Genomic DNA, 18,877 nt, shown 5'->3' on the forward strand with positions numbered 1-18,877 from the left:
CAGAATCGTGCAGCTCTGGATCAATATTGCATTTTCCTAGGTAAGCATGTATGTTTTTTTTTTTTAAACAAAACTTATTTTAAGTGGACCTGACAACTTGCAGGATAGACCTTGCGTTTTCCACAGTTCTGAAACTTTATTATATGGCATCTCCTTGGCTTTGTAAAAGAAAAATGTCACACAGATTACTTTGTTTTATTAAGCCAAACTTTACAGCACATGGACATAAAAAGACAGTCACTCCAACACAATACAGAGCACTAAACAATACAAACACCAAAAAGTGCATAAAACGAAACCCCTAATTCCCTGACAGGCCAACTGGCCAAGTTACCCATCACCAATGCTTGCACAATAAGTAAAAACAACAAAAAAACAATACCACCTAAAGTAACTAACTTATTTATTGCGACTATGGCATTATTAAAAATATATATATATATATTACAGTACAAATGGAAAGACTAGGGTTGTAGTGGACCAGGCAATCAGCGGTGGCAGCAGTAACAGGACTTATGCACCTCTTGTTAGCAACTGTCCTGATAGTCCGCAAATCTAGACAGAGGCAGGGAAAGCCTTAAGCCTTGTAAAAATGATCAGATTTCGATCGGACAAAGCGTAGGAATTTTGTCTGAAGGGCGTTGGCCGTGAACTTGTATTGCATACAAAACGGCAAAGAATTGTCAGCCAACAAACACAAAACTATGCGTTTTTCTAGCTCTTTAGCGCCACCCTTTGGGCAACTTCTGCCAACGTTGTGCTATGGTGAGCATGCGTGTTTGTACCTTTGTCCGACAAACTTGGGTACACATGATCGGATAATCTGACAACAGACATTTGTTGTCGGAAAATTTTAAAGCATGCTATCAAACATTTGTCTGCAGAAAAACCGACAACAGTTGTCCGATGGAGCATAAAAAAAAAAGTCGGATTTTCCGCCAACAGCCCGTCGGGAAATCTGATCATTTGTACAAGGCTTTAGGTTTAACAAAAAAAAAAAAAAAAAAAAACACATGTTTTTTGCTTTGCAATTACCGTATTTATCTGCGTATAACACGCACAGGGGTATAACAGGCACCCTAATTCTAAGACGGAAGTTTCAGGGGGGGAAAAAAAAACGTACCACAGCCCCCTGCGTATAACACGCAGGCACAGTTTACCCTCCATTTTCAGGGTAAAAGAGTGAGTGTTATACGCCAATAAATACAAGTATATGCTGAATAATCTAGCCTGCCATTTATCATTGCGGTGGCAAGTCCATTTCTAACAAGTCACATAGTTCAGTGTTTGTACCAAGCTCAGTGTTCACCCGCGACAAGGTCTATGTAAAAGATAGGTGCACTTTAGAAAAAAAAAAAAAAGTCCCAATACTGCGCTTTAAATAAAATTTACATGCAGCAGAATTGTCCCATTTAATGACTCGGGTCGTGTAGCTCAGGTTTAGAGCTTTTTGCAGCCATTCGATTCAGTCAAAGGAGGAAAGTTGATGACATAGACAATCGGTCCAATAGATGCAAACTTGGTACACTAGCCTTGCCTAGATGTACAATTCTCAGGTAACCCCTGCTAAAAATATGCACCTTTCCTTATTTTTCAGGGGCTATGTGTATAATTGATCCAGTGTTAAAGACTACAAAAAAGTATGACAAAGACTCAAACTCACTTTCACTCCTTTTGGAGCACTCTTGCTGAAAAATCTGTGTACATTCACATAACAGCAGGACAAAAGAATAGCAGCTAATAAAATAGAAATTTGCAGGGAAATCACTATCTGGGCAGCAGAGATGGACATAAAAATGATGGTTTCAATATTTGCCAGTGTATAAGAATTTCTTCATCCTAGCAGGTTGGAAAAAAATAAATAAAATTGGTTTGGTCAATTGAAAGTTCTAAAATTGTATTACCAACAGAAAGTCAGCCCCTGTGGAGGAAAATCTCTTTAAAAAAAAAAAAAAAAAATTGATTGGTTGAGACCAGTGCCGAAAAAAAAAAGTAAACATGGGACAGGTGACCCACGCGGTAAAGCCAAGACTGCAACCAAAGATAAAAAAAATCTTACAAACACATGAAGCAGGAGTTTGAATGTATTGAGTCAAAGTGGCTGTATAACTCCCCCCCCCCCCTTTTCTTTGGATAGTATGAGGTTCAATTCACACCTATTCATGTTGCTTTTGCGGTGCTTGCTGCATTTTTTTTTTGTCTGCAATTTTTTTTTTAACAACCAGCTATAAAAACAGGTTAAAAAACGCAGAGGCACAAAAAAAGCATTGATGTGAACCCTACAGACTAAGACTGGGGTGCCTATAAAGTTCAGGTGCGTGTAAAGGCAGGTGTCCCAATACTTTTGGAAATATAGTGGATTTGGTAACTACTAGTGGTGCAACAGATCACAGTTGATCCGTGATCTGAAGGGGGTGACCCGTTCGGATCGGCACACACTGTGATCCGCAGCTCCGGAGCTAGGCCGAAGCCGCGGCCTTTCCTACTCCTTGGTGGGGGGAGTTGGGATGAGTGGCAATGTTGGGGGGGTGGGAGTTCTGATCAGCCAACTTAGGTGCTCTTAAACAAAGGGCACCTGCTGATCTGAGAACTGTAGTGGGGACTTTTAATGGCAACTATAATCACAGGTAGTTTTATTCACGGTGTCTCCGGATTCACTGTGTCTCGAGCAGTGACACCTATGCCGAAATCAGGAGATAGGGTCTCCTCCAGCCCCATTCCACACCAGTCAGCTGACCTCTAGTTTATTTTCCCCCAGCCATGCCATTAACTGAATGGGCAGCTGCGAAGAGGCTGAGTGGGCGGCCGCGGGCTCCAGGAACAGCCCAGCTGGGCGGCCACAAAAAGGCTGGGAGAGTGGTGCGGGCTTCAGGAACAGCCCAAGATTTGGTGACCCCTGGCAAATCATCATTCGACCCCCCAGGTTGAGAACCACTGCCTTAGAGCTAGCTTGGCCTTACACAACTTCCTTAGGAAGCATCCGAGTAAACTACTATTTCACCACAATGAGCTGGTTGTTAAATAAGTACCAATTCAATAGCCAACACAGTAGCAGAGACCTTAAGACAGTTGCAGTGAAGTTAAGTCATATATACAAACACCAAAAGGATAACATAAGCAGCAGCTGTTACCATCAACTGTTAAAGCCAGCAGGTGACAAAACACGCCGCATTCTGGAATGAGAAAGAAGTTCCAACATGTCTCCAACAACGCCCTGGGGGACACTGAGCATCTCACAGTTCATGGCGTTTTCATCACTCTATAGTCTGTTGAAGACCAAGTCTCAACCAGCTACTGCTTCAGGCAAGACTGAATATTTTGGGCCAGATTCTCAGAAGAGTTACGACGGTGTATCTCAGGAAACACCGTCGTATCTGTTTCTGAGCCCGAGTATCTATGCGTCCGATTCTTAGAATCATTTTCGCATAGATACACTGTCGGATCTTAAATGTAATTTGCCGCCGGCCGCTAGGTGGCGTTTACGTTCAGGTCTCATTTGTTTATGCAAATGAGCCTGATACGCCGATTCCCGAACGAATTTGTGTTGCGTAGCCGTCGTTTGTGTAAGCGTAAGGTTACCCCTGCTATATGAGGGGTAACCTTACGCCAGTCTGCCGTATGCCATGTTAAGTATGGCGTCGGGTACGTCGTTTTCCTAAGTCGTTCTTGAATACGACTTTACGTCAATGACGTCGGCGTCATTGACGTTTTCCGTCGAGAACTGGAGCATATGCACTGGGCTATTTTAAGCCCGGCGCATGCGCAGTTCGATCGGCACGGGGGCGCGCTTAATTTAAATACAAGCCGCCCCCTTTGAATTACGCCGGGCCTTTTACACTACGCCGCCGCAAACTACGGAGCAAGTGCTTGAGGAATACGGCACTTGCTCCAGTAAGTTGCGGCGGCTTAGTGTAAATGGCTTACGCTACGCCGCCGCACAATCTTAGAGAATCTGGCCCTTTATTTTTATATCTAAAATGTTATGCAACCACATCATTCCCACCCCCCCCCAATCACTATCCATCTGTGGTGTGATCTTATGTTACAAATATTGTGCATTTATTTAAGGCCGACTGAGAAAGTCATTAATATATCTTCACTTTTAGATATTAAAACACTATCATACAAAGTAAAAAAAAAATAGTGTTACATTTTCTGAGAATAATAAACACAGGCCGAGTCTTCAGGCAACACAGAAGGAATAAAGTGCTAAAATTACAGCAGTTTAAAGTAGTGAAGCCAGGGAACAATAGTGTTAAGAGTTCACACAATAAAATACATCAAGCTGTTGGCTTCAACTCCAAGGCGTACCATATTTCAAAGGAAATGACTGCTACATATGAGGAGCAAAGCGAACACCATCTCGGAGATTAAGAAGACTGCTATGCATTACATCTCTTCTCTGAAAGCCATACGGCGTTGGTTCACAGTTAAAGTACGAACTGGTAAATCGATTCCTCCTGGAGAGGATGGATACCATGTGATCGAGCTTAGACCTGATCGAGGTGTAATGTAATTGACGGTCCTTGCCAAGTTTCTTGAAGGAATCACGCATGTTATAATCGGAGTGGTTCAAACCGCTGCTTGAGCGAATTGAGGTGTCAGACGCTGTGCTAGTGGTGGAAGCAGAAGAAGACGAAGACGTGGAGGATGATGTAGAAGACGACGACACCCTTGCCACTGCGGAAACAGATGCCGTTTTGCTCGTTTCTGTTGAAGACTCCTGGACTTGAGTCGTCTGGGTAGTTGCAGGCCTCGAAAAGGTCACAGTTTGGGTAGAAGCCATTCTAGCCAAGACGGCCGTTTGAGTCCCAGCAGTTGAAGTACCCACATTTGTCTGAGTTGATACATCTTTCCCTTTAAGGTTCCACCAGCCATCACTTGGCTCCGTCTGAGTGGACACAGTTTCCGTTTCCTTGAGACCAGATATTATATCACAATTCTGTAACCAGTCTTCTTCAGAAGCTTTAACCTTACCAGGCATACCATTATCCTTCTCCAAGGTGGTCTTGGTTTCCACAGCTGCTCTCTTGGGGGTGCTTGATAACTTTGCTATCTCCATCTGCAGGAAGTTTGTCATTAACGGCTTCTTCTGGGCAGGTAGAGCATGGGGCAACTTATTTGTTGTTGCATTGGAGTTCCGTAGGCTCATTAGAAACTTGGTACTAATTGGCTTGGATTGAGCATACAGGATCCTGAACTGGAGGTCAAATTTCTCCACAATTTGTCCCGATAATACTATAACATTACTGCTGTTGAGTTTGCCATCCATCCAGGTGTAGCTGTGGAGAGATGACATAGCAAGTTCATTTCTGCAAAGAAGCAAAGAAATAGATGCCGATAATAGTCATCAACAATCGCTGTGACTAAGACAGTCATCAATGTCCAATTTTATTTTGGCAGTGAAGTTGTGTTTGACATTTTACTACAGTAGCAAAGTGGGCATGCTTAGAGCCGGCTCACACACAGGCGACACGACTTTGGGGGCGACTCGGCAAGGCGATCTCAAGGCGACTTGAGAGGCAACTTGCAAAATGACTTCAGTATTGAAGTCAATGCAAGTCGCCCCGAATCGCCCCCAAAGTAGTACAGGAACCTTTTTCTAAGTCGGAGCGACTTGCGTTGCTCCTATTAGAACGGTTCTATTGACTACTGTGGACCGCGACTTGTCAGGCGGCCGAGTCGCCTGACAGGTCGCCCCAGTGTGAACCGGGTCTTACACAAAGCAAACATTTCACATTCTAGAACAGTAGTCTCCACACATTGGCTCTTTGTTTGCCTTTATCCAGCCCTTAAAAGGGGGTTGTAAAGGTTTATATTTTAAATAGGTTCCTTTAAGCTAGTGCATTGTTGGTTCACTTACCTTTTCCTTCAATTTCCCTTCTAAAATGTTCCCCCCCCCCCCCCGTAGTGAAGTTTCAGACTCCCCGCGGGGAATGGGCGTTCCTATGCAGAGGGAAGACGATTGACGGCCGGCTATAGCGCGTCACGTTTCCCGAAGATAGCCGAAATAGGACTTGCCTCTTCACGGCGCTATACGGCGCCTGCGCACAGACATCGGAGCTGACTGCGCAGGCGCAAGTCCTATTTCGGCTATCTTCCGGAAGCGTGACGCGCCATAGCCGGCCATCAATCTTCCTCCCTCTGCATAGGAACGCCCATTCCCGGCGGGGAGTCTGAAACTTAACTACGGGATTAAACTGAGTACGGCGCCAAAAAATAAAGGCGTACTGTAGATCGCGCTAGTATGCTTGATGGCATGCTAGAGAAAAAAAAAAAAGTTTTTTTAGGGCGAACCCCCGCTTTAATCCCTGCGGGGAGAAGCTGTGAACGTTCACAGGCACAGGAGGAAGAGGATCAGCGGGCGTGTCTAAGACGCTGTAGCCGTGCCTTGTTATTGCACGGAATTACCGGCTAACCAGCACAGCCACGCCTTAACTCCGCCCCCATATTTGCTGCATTGAGAGTTAGACTCAAGAAATATATTTATTAGTATATTTCAATAGTTACTATTTGTTTCTTGATGCTATGGGCGTGGTGGGGAGGCGGGAAAGGGCGTGTTAAATGGGCGGCGTGTGGTCATCCTAGCCAGAAATAGAAACGAGAAGGCGAAAAAGCAGCACTGCACATGCGCGATGCCACGAAGGGAAATTATGCCGTGACGTTGCTTTAGTGAACGTGCTCCGAAAACCGGAAGCTGAGGAGAGAATAATGACAGGGAACGAGGAAGTGCATAAATAGCATACCTTTTTTTTTACAGGTAACTAAATCGTTTAAAGGAAAATCACTATAAATATAGCACAGAGATCGCACATGGGCCAAGTTATTTTTTACCTTTACAACCCCTTTAGGCACCATTTCTCCCCCTCACACAACGATGGGGCATGGTTTACTCCCACTGGGCACAGTTCGGCCCCCTAAAGTCTGAAGGACACTAAAAACTGTCCCTTTTAGAAAGTTTGGAGACCCCCTGCTCTAGATCAGCATAGTCTAGCCAAGATACACATGCCAGGACCATACCTGTAACTTCCTGTGGCAACCTTCAGGCCATCCACAAGCAGAAACTTCTCACGAGCCTTCCCAACGATCTTGGCCCCAGATCTGGTATAATAGTTGTTGCCCGTTAAGGTACGAACCCGCATATTCTGAAGCAAAACAAATAATACAATCATAGGATATAGAAATCATCAGCAAATACAAGATGAACATTATGATATTTGTAACATACATGAACTGTCACTTTTACATGAATGGGGGGGGGGAGTATGCATTTCTAGCCCACCTTTATGAGCCACTTTTACACATTCAAAGTGGTATTCTGCTGTTTTTTTGGAGAAAGAGGAGAAAAAAAATATACATATCTTTGGCTGGCTTGAGAAACGGAGAGGTAAGAGTGGAGGCAAGACTGGTATTTTGCTTGGAACCGGTGAAGTGGTTCTCTTTAAGGCCCCGTTCACACCTAGGCGTATATACGCCTGTAGTGTGAACGCCGCTGCCGCCCCGACACGCCAGAGGGATGCTTTAGCATTGCCCTCTATGGAGATGGTTCACATCTCAACGCCCAACGCCTGCCGCCTGAAAGAAGGTCCCGGACCTTTTTTTCAGGCGTCTTTCGGCTAGGAGATGTGAACCATCTCCATAGAGGGGGTCACAGGCTGCATTCACAATCGCAGTGTTTTGTCGCCGCTATTTGCGGGACAAAACGCCGCAATTCAGTACGCTATAGTGTGAATGCAGCCTAAAGGGTCAATTCTAGTTCAACTGAAGGGGGCAAACCCACTCCAACTCAAGAGTAATTGCCAGCAGCACCCAAAAACATCTCCATTGGTTTTATTTTTGACACATACAATATACATGGTTTTGTTTGCAATCTAGCATTATCAAGGAGAATCCACCACAACGGATCAAATCTCAAAGTCAAGTCATTTCAATAAAGAGAAAAGGTTTATTACAACACAAGCTGGTAAATGTAAAACATGTGACCAATTTTGCAACTTAAAGCGGATGTCCGCTAAAAAAAAATAAAAATAAAAGCCAGCAGCTACAAATACTGCAGCTGCTGACTTTTACTATTAGGACACTTACCTGTCCTGGAGTCCAGCGCCGTCCGCAGCAGAGGACGAGCGATCGCTCGTCACTCTGCTGCCCCCCCCCCGGTGAGGGAACCAGGAAGTGAAGCGCTCTGTCTTCACTGCCGGTTCCGTACGGCGCCTGTCGATTGGCTCCCGCTGTGTACTGGGAGCCGAGTGTTCCCAGAACACAACGGGGGGTTCAGGTGGCGTCATGCCCACAGTCTGCCCGAGTGTCTTTGGACAGGTATCTGCACCCCCCTCCCCCCTGAAAGGTGTCAAATGTGACACCGGAGGGGGGGGGGGGGGGGGGGGGGTTCCGATCAGCGGGAGTTCCACTTTAGGGTGGAGCTCCGCTTTAATTGGTGCCTGCATGAAAACTATTTGCCGAAGTTTGTGTTCCACCACGCGAGTCCCAGCAGGGAGAACATTTAAGGAGGTGTATTTTTTTTTTGCATAACCTAAAAAAATAAAAAACCCTGGATGAAATACTTGATTGTTGAGACTGGGTGTCAGGAGAATCTTACAATTAAATTCCCCTCCAGGCTTTTGACTTTTTGCTACAATTTAGTCCAGTTTACACCTACCTGTTCGGTTTCAATTAAAATTCCTAGATTTTGGCACATGGCAAGAAAATGCGGCAGGTGAGAGTCATCCACCAAGATGTAGACTGGAACGCGGCGTTTTCTGCAAGCTTCATGAATATCTCGAAATATGTCATTGTCTGTAAAGGAGTCCATGACCACTGCAATTACCTGGGGAAAAATAAAAATCAAAATTATTCACCACCTAAATGAAGGCCTCTCTCAGTTTAGACATCTTTTAAAGTGTCATTAAACCAACACACACACACACACACACACACACACACACACACTAAATGGTGTATTACATTCCATTAGTACTCAGTCACTATGAGATTCATTTTCTGTATCCTTTTTTTTTTTTTTTTTTTTTTTGCAGGATACCCGGTTGATCCCGCTGTTCTCTATCACCACCTTTTTCTTCTGTTCATGTTCCCCAATGTAGTTGGGGATTTTGCAGAGCAGTGTTGGCAGCTCTGCACATTTTTCAGTGAATTTCTATGCGGAGCATTTCCTCCCTATCACATCTGAGTAGCCCATGTGACAAGAGAGTCACACAGGTGGGCGAATACACCATTGTAAATGACAGCTAAACACAATGGGTGTGGTATATTACATCTCAATTGATGAAGGCTTCACCTCCCTGCTATCCTAAGACACAGGCTGGAGAGGTGCGACAACCTGTGACCGGCTAAAATGTATCCATTTTATTGCCCAAAAAATTTAAGATTTGATTTAAAATATATGCACGATTTATTCGAGTTTGATATTAAATTATTTACTGTATGGTTGTAAAGACAGAAGTCCCCCCCCCTTTTTAAATCTTAATGCATTAGCGAAAAAAAATACCCACACCAAACACTAGGGATTGACCGATTATCGGTGAGGCCGATATTCACTTTTTTTGAAGTATCGGGCACAAACGTACCCGATATTACTACAAGAAGTTTTACCGGGGTGATGCCCGATCACCACGGTACCATTCTTTAGCGAGGACGGTTGGCTTTATTGTAACAACCAGTGTGGCTAAGCAGCCGCTCTGGCGGGAGGGGGGGTGTCGCCCCCCGCTCTCCCATCCCACCGGGAAGCCCAAGTATTCAGCCGGCACGTCTGCCGGCTGGCCGAAGACCCGAACAAAGCTGATGCTTAGTTCGGATCTAGTAACACGGAAGCGATGGCATGACATCATTTCCCGGATAACTGGCATCATAAAAGGCGCCAGTTTTAATAAATATAAAGTAATCCAAAATTCCAATCTTGACGTTTTGAATACCTTCAAGTCCAGAGGAGGGGTTTGGGGGGTCTTATAGACCCCCGATCTCTCCATAAAGAGTACCTGCCACAAGGGATGTTTACACGTGTACAGAATATCGTCACACAATTTCAGTGATTGGCCTAAGACAGGGCTCGACAATATCCGGGCGCCAGGTCGCAATTGCGACAAGAAATTGTGACCTGGCGCCGGCCGGTAATTGAGGCCTACAAGGCCGCGTCCTCAATTACCGGCCGTCGCAGTTTGTCAAATTTGTCAAACACTGGCCTAAGAGGTGGCCGAAATATCGGCACCAAAAAAAACTATATTGGTTGATCCCAAAAAAAAAAAAAAAAACCCACTCAGAAATTACAGCCTCACGTGCACCCCCCCAATGGATTTCATATAACAGATCTTACCCTACAAGCCCATTCACAAAACAATGCTGTACCGTAAATGTTTAAATAGCCAATAATGACCCCCATAGAAAGAATTCTGGTAATCCATTAATGCAGATGGCCTTTAGATATTAAAGTCCTAATTTCACAAGTGAAGTCTTGTCCTTTATGTAGATTATAGACTCTAGGAATGTGAACAATGCCGATCTTTCAGGCTCACATAGCTGTTTTGGGGGAGTTGAATATTTTCTGGAGGGCAAAAATATCATCATTCAAGTCTGATATTAGAGGGGACAGGTGAGCAGGAAGAATGTGCGCCATCGCACACAAAGTGACGCGTCGATGCACAATCCTGAGAGGGGATGTTGGATTCAACGTGTTAGGGCAGAGACGGAGTGGAGCTGTAGGAATACGTCAAGTGTTAAAGTCCCAGCTGAATCAGCAGTCCCTCAGGGGAGGACCATGAAGACGCATGTGATGTTTACCATGTAGAGGATATAAAAAAGCTGAATCTGACAGAATTCAGGGAAAGCCTAAAGGGCTCTGTCAGCCTGAGAATGTAAACACATCAGGGGAAACTAGGGGGAATTGGAGAGAGAAAGGGAGAGGGTCGAAAAACAGGACGACGTTACAAGGAGGCAGAAAAACCACAGCAAGGAACATTTTTATGAAAAATTGATTACAGGAATAGTTAATTTTTTATTTATTTTTTGTTAAAAATAACATGTTATACTTGCCTGCTCTGTGCAGTTGCTTTTGCACAGGAGCAGCTCCGATCCTCGTCCTCTGGATCCCTCCTCTGTGCTCCTGGCTCCTCCCTCCTGTTGAGTGCCCCCACAGCAACCAGCTTGCTATGGGGGGCGCCCAATCCGAGCCACAACTCCCTGTGTCCTTTCTGACATGGCACCACGGCTCGGTTCCCCCCCCTCCCCCCATTGGCTCACCGACTCTGCCAATGAGAAGGAAGAGTCTCAGACAGCCGAGTCTCTCGTGCAACATCGCTGGAGCTAGATGGGTATTAGAGGGGCTGCTGCACACAGAAGTTTTTTTTTATCTGAATGCATTAAAGAGGAAGCAAACCCTGGTGGGTTTTACTTCTTTCGTTCCCTGCAAAGTAAAAGCACCACATACTAGCCCATTATGTGCCCCTTACTTGCAAACGAAGCCCACCCTGTCCATCTTTACCCCTCTTCTTCTGGGGCCATGAAGTCACGTGACATCACTCCCAGGCAAGCGCGCAGGAGCCGACGGTCACGGCACGCTACTGAAGAAACGACATGCGCCCACGACGTCAGCGCAAGCATATATGGCAAATATCTCCTAAACTGTGGCTCATAGGCTTACCTGTAGGTAAAAGTGGCATTGTATGGGTTTACAACCGTTTTAATAAAAACCCTGCCTTCCCAACCACTTTAAAGGGGTTGTAAAGGTTTGTTTTTTATTTTCTAAATAGGTTCCTTTAAGCTAGTGCATTGTTGGTTCACTTACCTTTTCCCTTCTAAATGTTTCCCCCCCCCCCCCCCCCCTTTGTCTGAATTTCTCACTTCTTGTTTCTCCTCAGTAAGCTTGCCCTCATCTGGCTGGTGGTTATCCAGCCAGAACAGCTTACTGAAGAGGAACAGGGAGTACATACCGTATTATTGCCATTTTCCACCCGGCTTCCGGGTACTCACTCCCGCGGGAGTAGGCGTTCCTATGCAGTGTCCTATGGGACTTCGCCCAGATGATTGACGTCTTGAGAAAAACTTCCCCCCGGCGCATAAGGCACATCACAATTTTCCGAAAGTAGCCGAACTGCGAGTTGGCTCTATACGGCGCCTGCGCACCGACTAGGAGCCGTGTAGAGCTGACTGCGCAGGCGCTGTATAGAGCCGACTCGCAGTTCGGCTACTATCGGAAACTCGTGACGCGCCTTATTCACCGAGGGGGAAGCATTTCTCAAGCCGTCAATAATCTGGGCGAAGTCCCACATGACACTGCGCCTCTGCATAGGAACGCCTACTCACCCGCGGGTAGTACCCGGAAGCCGGGTGGAAAATAGCAATAATACGGTATGTACAGAAAAAAAAAAAAAAAAAAACAAACAAACATACTGTAAAAGTTGGAAGTATGCCGAATGTAATGTTATTTACATGTTTTTAGGGTGAACCTCCGCTTTAATGTCCAGTACAGTGGAATATAATCAGCTCGCTGCCGTCCCATCAGATTTCTTTCAGTAATACTTAAACAATGATAAGGAATAAATGGGCCTAATCAAAAATCAAACACGTAGAAAGCCAAAGGCAAACCTTGACCAAATCGATATTCGTCATTGAATATAAATCCTATGCAAACATCTCCAAGCACCGGCTGAGAATAATCGCACTCGCCTCCCAACTTGGTGTGACTGATAATAACGCTCGGGGCAAAAGCGGCAGTTTAAGCAAACATCAGGGAGTCGGAGAGCGTTCATTGGAGCTGCAATGTTTGACTTTGATTTATGGAGGTAAAGCCAAGCCATCTTCAAAGCAACTACTTTGTACAGCATCAGACAAGACCCAAAACAGGATAATATACACCAACAACGCTCAGCAAAACAACCTTCATAAATCACCTCATAGAGGCAGAAGATTAGCATCTATTGAAGCAGAACATTTTCCCATGAAAAGACAGCGTCTTCTTTTTACATTTCTGTAAATCACAAGCTGATAAAAATTAAAAGCGATTTTCTTTTATTACCAGCAGCCAGCTAAGGCCCACCTACACCCTAGACCAGTGATGGGGAACCTTGGCACGCCAGAGGTTTTGGAACTACATTTCCCATGATGCTCATGGACTCTGCAGTGTAGTTGAGTAGCATGGGAAATGTAGTTCCAAAACATTTGGAGTGCCAAGATTTGCCATCACTGCCCTAGACCATGTTATCCGCTTAGACCAGTGGTCTCCAAACTGCGGCCCTGGGGCCAAATGTGGCCCTTTGCTTGCCTTTATCTGGCCCTTGAGGCATTTTTTCTGCCTCCAACATTTGGGCACTTTTTGTTCCACGTCCAGTCTAGGGTTGTCCCGATACTAGTATCGGTACCGATACCAAGCATTTGCCCGAGTACTTGTACTTGGGCAAATGCTCCCGATGCTTCACCCGATACTTGTACAGTCAGCGGTGATCAGTGCATGGGGAAGTTACAAGCACCGATCACCGCTGTATAGATTTAAAAGTAATTTCTCCACTTTTCTCTTCACCCCCCTCACGCGGCTTTCAGCTGCTTTAAAATCAGCGGTGATCGGTGCTTGTAACTCCCCCACACACGATCACCACTGACTGTCCCGTGTCCTCCTCCAGCCCCCCTCCGTTTTGCTGCAGTCTCTCTCCCTCGGTGTCCCCCCCTCTGTGTTTCCTTCTCCCTCCGTGTCCCCCTCTGTTTCCTTCCCCCTCTGTTTCCTTCCCCCTCCGTGTCCCCTTCCCCCTCAGTGTTTCCTTCCCCCTCCGTGTCCCCCTCAGTGTTTTCTTCCCCCTCTGTACTACTCCTCCACCCCCTGGAACTGTCAGGATGGAGAGCGGAGGTAGGAGCCGGTAAATCCGGCTCCTTACTGTTCCGAATGGACAGAGTCCGTGATTACAAATGTTTCAGTTTATGAATGAAGAGAAGCGGCTGTCCATTCATTTTCAGTGCAGCTGAGGCTGCTGAGAAAGGGACTGGGGAATCTGTGTCCCTAGTCCCTTTCTCTGTCTCAGAGGGGAGATGGAGGTCTGTTAAGACCCCTGATATCTCACCAAAGCCCCCCCAACAGGGCTGATAAAAAAATAAATATATATTGAATAATAAAAAAAAAAAAAAAAAAAAACTTGTACTCGGCTAGACAAAATAAGGGAAGTTGACGCACCGATAGATTAGCTGCTATCATTAGCAGCCAAAAATAAATAGGGTTATCAGCGTTTTGCCGACAGAAAGGTGCCAATAATGGCCACCGGAAAAAAAAAAAAAAAAAAAAAAAAAAAAAAAAAAAATGTACGTTTGCGTTTTTTCTTTTTTCATACAGAGGTTGTAAAGGTACAATTTTTTTTTCCTAAATAGCTTCCTTTACCTTAGTGCCGTCCTCCTTCACTGTAATGCAAAGCTTCCTCCCTGGAGAGTCAGGACGCTCTCTACGTTGCAGATAGAGAAAGGAGCTGTGTGTTGGACTACAGGAGAGTCAGGATGCCCACTAACACACAGTTTGTTTCTCCATCTGCAACGTAGAGAGCGTCCTGACTCTTCTGTAGTCCAAGGGAGGGGGCGAGCACGACACTCCACACCAGGGAGAAAGCCTTGCATTACTGTGTGGAGTTACAGACAGAAGAACAGGAAGTGAGGATTTCTCAGAAGAAATAAGGACATTTAAAAGCAAAATGGAAGGATGAGGTAAGTGAAGGAGGACTGCACTAAGGTAAAGGAAGCTATTTAGGGGGGGGGGGGATTGTACCTTTACAACCCCTTTAAGAATCATACCTACCTAAGTGGATGCAGCATTGGCCCCCGGGCCCGCCAATGCTGAGAACCGAGCAATCGAACACCACCGAACGCTCGCTTCTCACAGCTCCCTGAGCACAGAGTTGCTGACTGTTAATCGCCGGCTCCATGTTCTGCCCCCTCCTCGCTCATTGGAGCGCTGGGGGCAGTCGGCACAGGCTCACAGCAGCTTGCCGAGAAGCTGAGCTGGGTGCCGGTCCAGGCATGTGGGCAGATCCCAACTCCATTGTCGAGATCTTGGACCGGATTTGGTCCATCAGCAGACAGCAGGCTTCAGCCCGTTGTCTGCCGAAAATTGGTCACTATGTGATCCATAGTAGAAGTAGAGCCAATAATCAACTTGGGTCCATCAAAATCATCACCATACGGTTTCTCATGGTTCAGCCACATCATTTTTCATTGACTGATGTCCAATTCAACAAAATGATCAGTTTTAAATCGCACTTTGTATGGACAACCAATTGGAAGTCTGTTTGACAAAAATAAAATAAATAAAACATAAAAAAAAAAAAAAAGAAAGGGAAGAAGTTTATTATAAAATATTTTATATTATTACCCATAATCGTACAGGGTCAACCAAAGACGTCTCACATCCTATAGGACAGATTACATATACATTGATCACAAGGACCTCACATGAAACACACACACAAAAATAAATACACCCCACACACATGTGATCTTTCCCTGCAATAGCCGATCCACCCAGCCAATAGATGACCCGGTCTGTGCCGAAACAGAGATCTGAACAAAGGTGTTAAGAAAAAATAAATAAAAAAGGGGGGGGGGGGGGGGGGAGCACCTTTATTCAGATCTCCGATGTTCGGCACAGACCGGGTCATCCATTGTCCTTATTGGCTAAGTGCAGCGCCGGCCCTACCACGGGTCCCAGTGGGTCTATTGGACACGGGCAGCACTAAGAGAGGCAGCAAACTGAACCACAGACACCTCTTCTATTTACCCAGCAAATTGACAACCAAGATTTTTTTTTTTTATTCCCCCGGCAGTTGAGCGTCATGACAACTGCCCTACGAGCCGCTCCTCCTGCCCCAGCCTCGTCCATTTTACTGCCCCCAGCCTCGTCCATTTTACTGCCCCCAGCCTCGTCCATTTTACTGCCCCCAGCCTCGTCCATTTTACTGCCCCCAGCCTCGTCCATTTTACTGCCCCCAACCTCGTCCATTTTACTGCCCCCAGCCTCGTCCATATACTGCCCCCAACCTCGTCCATTCACTGCCCCAGCCTCGTCCATATACTGCCCCCAACCTCGTCCATTCACTGCCCCAGCCTTGTCCATATACTGCCCCCAACCTCGTCCATTCACTGCCCCAGCCTTGTCCATATACTGCCCCCAACCTCGTCCATTCACTGCCCCAGCCTCGTCCATTTTACTGCCCCAGCCTCGTCCATATACTGCCCCCAACCTCATCCATTCACTGCCCCAGCCTCGTCCATTCACTGCCCCAGCCTCGTCCATTCACTGCCCCAGCCTCGTCCATTCACTGCCCCAGCCTCGTCCATTCACTGCCCCAGCCTCATCCATTCACTGCCCCAGCCTCGTCCATTCACTGCCCCCAACCTCGTCCATTCACTGCCCCAGCCTTGTCCATACACTGCCCCAGCCTCGTCCATATACTGCCCCCAACCTCGTCCATACACTGCCCCAGCCTCGTCCATACACTGCCCCAGCCTCGTCCATATACTGCCCCCAACCTCGTCCAATTTACTGCCCCCAGCCTCGTCCATATACTGCCCCCAACCTCGTCCATTCACTGCCCCAGCCTTGTCCATTCACTGCCCCAGCCCACCCCTGATTGAACATAATGGTAGGTCATATAATCAAGGTGTTACAGGTAAATCTGACTTCCTGATAAAATTATATTTTAATTATCATGATATAAAAACATGAAATTTGGTGGCCTTTCGATGGGAGTGTTTTTTTTTGGGGGGTGGGGGGGCGGCATTTTATTCTTGGACCAGGCAGCACAATGTGCCGCCTGATTGTCGATCAGCTATTACAGGAAAAAAATATCACACAGGTAAGTGTGGGGGTTCTTTGTATATATATATATATATATATATATATACACACACACACACACACACACATACACACTTCAGATGGATGAATTGCACCGCGTTGATGGTGTACACTTGCACAATTGGTCAGATCTATGTAGATGATGGACGGTACGGCGTATAGAAAAGCCATACACAATACAGACTCGGTGTGATCAGTAATTATTGATCATAAACTATTATTGATCCTTATCATTCCTATGGCAGACTTCCCTCTAGAATTAGGTGACTTGCATTCTATCAGGTAGTCTCCGGTACTGCACAGGGATAGGTGGGGGCCTGTTGGAGATGATACAATCAGATCGTACAGTGTATGACCCCCCCCCCCCCCCCGGTACACCCACCTCCCGGGCGCCCTTGATCAGAGCCCGGACCGTCTCCTTGCAGCTGTAGATGGTCTCCCCGAATCCGGGCTGGAAATGGACCTCCACCCGGGTGGCCCCCCGGTACGATCCCGCACTGAAGGCCGGCCAGCCGAGCTCCAGCAGCGGAGGCTCCACATCGGAGATCTCGGGGAAGTAGGTGACCGTAGAGCAGTCCACAGAGGCGGACACGGAGACCTCGTCCTCCCCGCACTGCACTCTGGAGGCCGAGTTCAGGATCTCCCCGACCTCCGGCTCAGACAGGAAGCCCGGGACCCGCTCCCGGTGCAGGAACCCCCGAAGAGCCTCGGGGCCCCCGGACAGCAGCTCCTCCAGGGCCAGGCGCTGGGCCTCGCTGTACAGATCGGGGGGAGCGGCGGGCCAGCGGGAGCCCACAGGGGTGAAGTCATCCAGACACTGGGACAGGTTAGCCATGGCGGAGAGCGGTGTCCCAGGAACTGATCACTACCGGAGACCTGTCGCGTCTAGTTATAGGACATTTAAATCCAAACAATCCCGGGGCGACCGCTCATTGGTCCAAGAAACACGCCCCCGACTAGTGATAGGATGAGAGTTACGGACCTGGGAGCAAAACCACGCCCTTTGAGTTTAGGATTGTCACAGCGAGACACGCCCAAACGCTACTGTTTGGCTGAGCTGACTTGTGGGCGGGGCGTATGCTGCAGACTGTATGTGTGTGAGTGTCTGCATGGTGCATAGATATAGAGATATATCAATATATAAACATTCACCGGACACATTATTAGGTACACCTGTTCAATTGCTTGGTAACACAAAGTGCTAATTAGAGATTCACATGGCAGCTACCCAATGCATTTAGAAATCTAGACGTGGTGAAGACAACTTGCCGAAGAAATGGGATTTAGCCTAGGCTCACATTGGAGCGATTTTTTTCACGCGATTTTAAAGATCAAATCGCATGACAAGTTGCAGCCTATTGGAGGCAATGACACTGTTCCAATCGGTGTGACACCAATTTTGCAGCGCCGCACCGATTTGCAAAAATAATTCCTGCACTACTTTTGCCGATTTTTAGGTGCGACTTCAATAGACATCTTTGCATGAAGCCACACAGATGTCTATCAAGTAGCACCTGACATCACACTGACCTTGCTACTTTGGAATCGCACTACTTCACTTGAAGTAGCGCAATTTCAAACTAGCAAGGTCAGCGCAAACCAAAGTAGCATCAATGTGATCCAGGGCTTGAGTGACTTTGAACATGGCATGGCAAAATTTTGGGGGCACAAACAAACTAAAAAAAAAAAAAAACATCAATTGCCGCCACTGTGCCCATTAAATGCAGCCACTGTGCCCATCAAACACCGCCAGTTTCCCTTCAACTGCAGCCAGTTTCCCCTCAAATGCAGCAAGTTTCCCTTCAACTGCAGCCAGTTTCCCCCCAAATGCAGCCAGTTTCCCCCCAAATTCAGCCAGTTTCCCCTGAAATGCAACCAGTTTCCCTTCAACTGAAGCCAGTTTCCCCCCAAATGCAGCCAGTTTCCCCTGAAATGCAACCAGTTTCCCTTCAACTGCAGCCAGTTTCCCCCCAAATGCAGCCAGTTTCCCCTGAAATGCAACCAGTTTCCCTTCAATCGAAGCCAGTTTCCCCCCAAATGCAGCCA

The 18,877-nt window shown here is 46.6% G+C and overlaps 1 protein-coding gene across 2 annotated transcripts; it reads right to left on the reverse strand.

The window, feature by feature from the left end:
* Positions 1–4,037: 4,037 nt before the first annotated feature.
* Positions 4,038–17,711, reverse strand: FAM83D (family with sequence similarity 83 member D). Of its 2 annotated transcripts, none has more exons than XM_040330445.1 (4): positions 17,214–17,711; positions 8,657–8,824; positions 7,021–7,145; positions 4,038–5,282 (listed from the first exon to the last, which is right to left on the reverse strand). In XM_040330445.1, exons 1-4 carry the CDS (start codon positions 17,664–17,666, stop codon positions 4,334–4,336), a joined length of 1,695 nt encoding a protein of 564 aa, XP_040186379.1. In that variant the 5' UTR covers positions 17,667–17,711; the 3' UTR covers positions 4,038–4,333. The 2 variants fall into 2 exon arrangements, with proteins under 2 accessions (XP_040186379.1, XP_040186378.1); XM_040330444.1 differs by having other exon boundaries at positions 4,038–5,312.
* Positions 17,712–18,877: the final 1,166 nt, after the last annotated feature.

The sequence above is a fragment of the Rana temporaria genome, chromosome 12 (assembly GCF_905171775.1).
Source record: "Rana temporaria chromosome 12, aRanTem1.1, whole genome shotgun sequence".
NCBI classification, from domain to species: domain Eukaryota; kingdom Metazoa; phylum Chordata; class Amphibia; order Anura; family Ranidae; genus Rana; species Rana temporaria.

What these genes read in the sequence shown, in the direction of transcription:
- FAM83D (XM_040330444.1), bottom strand. Translation starts at nt 17,666, where the DNA reads ATGGCTAACCTGTCCCAGTGTCTGGATGACTTCACCCCTGTGGGCTCC. An exon ending in TGATCAAGGGCGCCCGGGAG is followed by an intron (nt 8,825 to 17,213) that starts GTGGGTGTACCG and finishes ATTTTTCCCCAG; the next exon opens with GTAATTGCAGTGGTCATGGA. An exon ending in TTTTAATTGAAACCGAACAG is followed by an intron (nt 7,146 to 8,656) that starts GTAGGTGTAAAC and finishes GTTTTGCTTCAG; the next exon opens with AATATGCGGGTTCGTACCTT.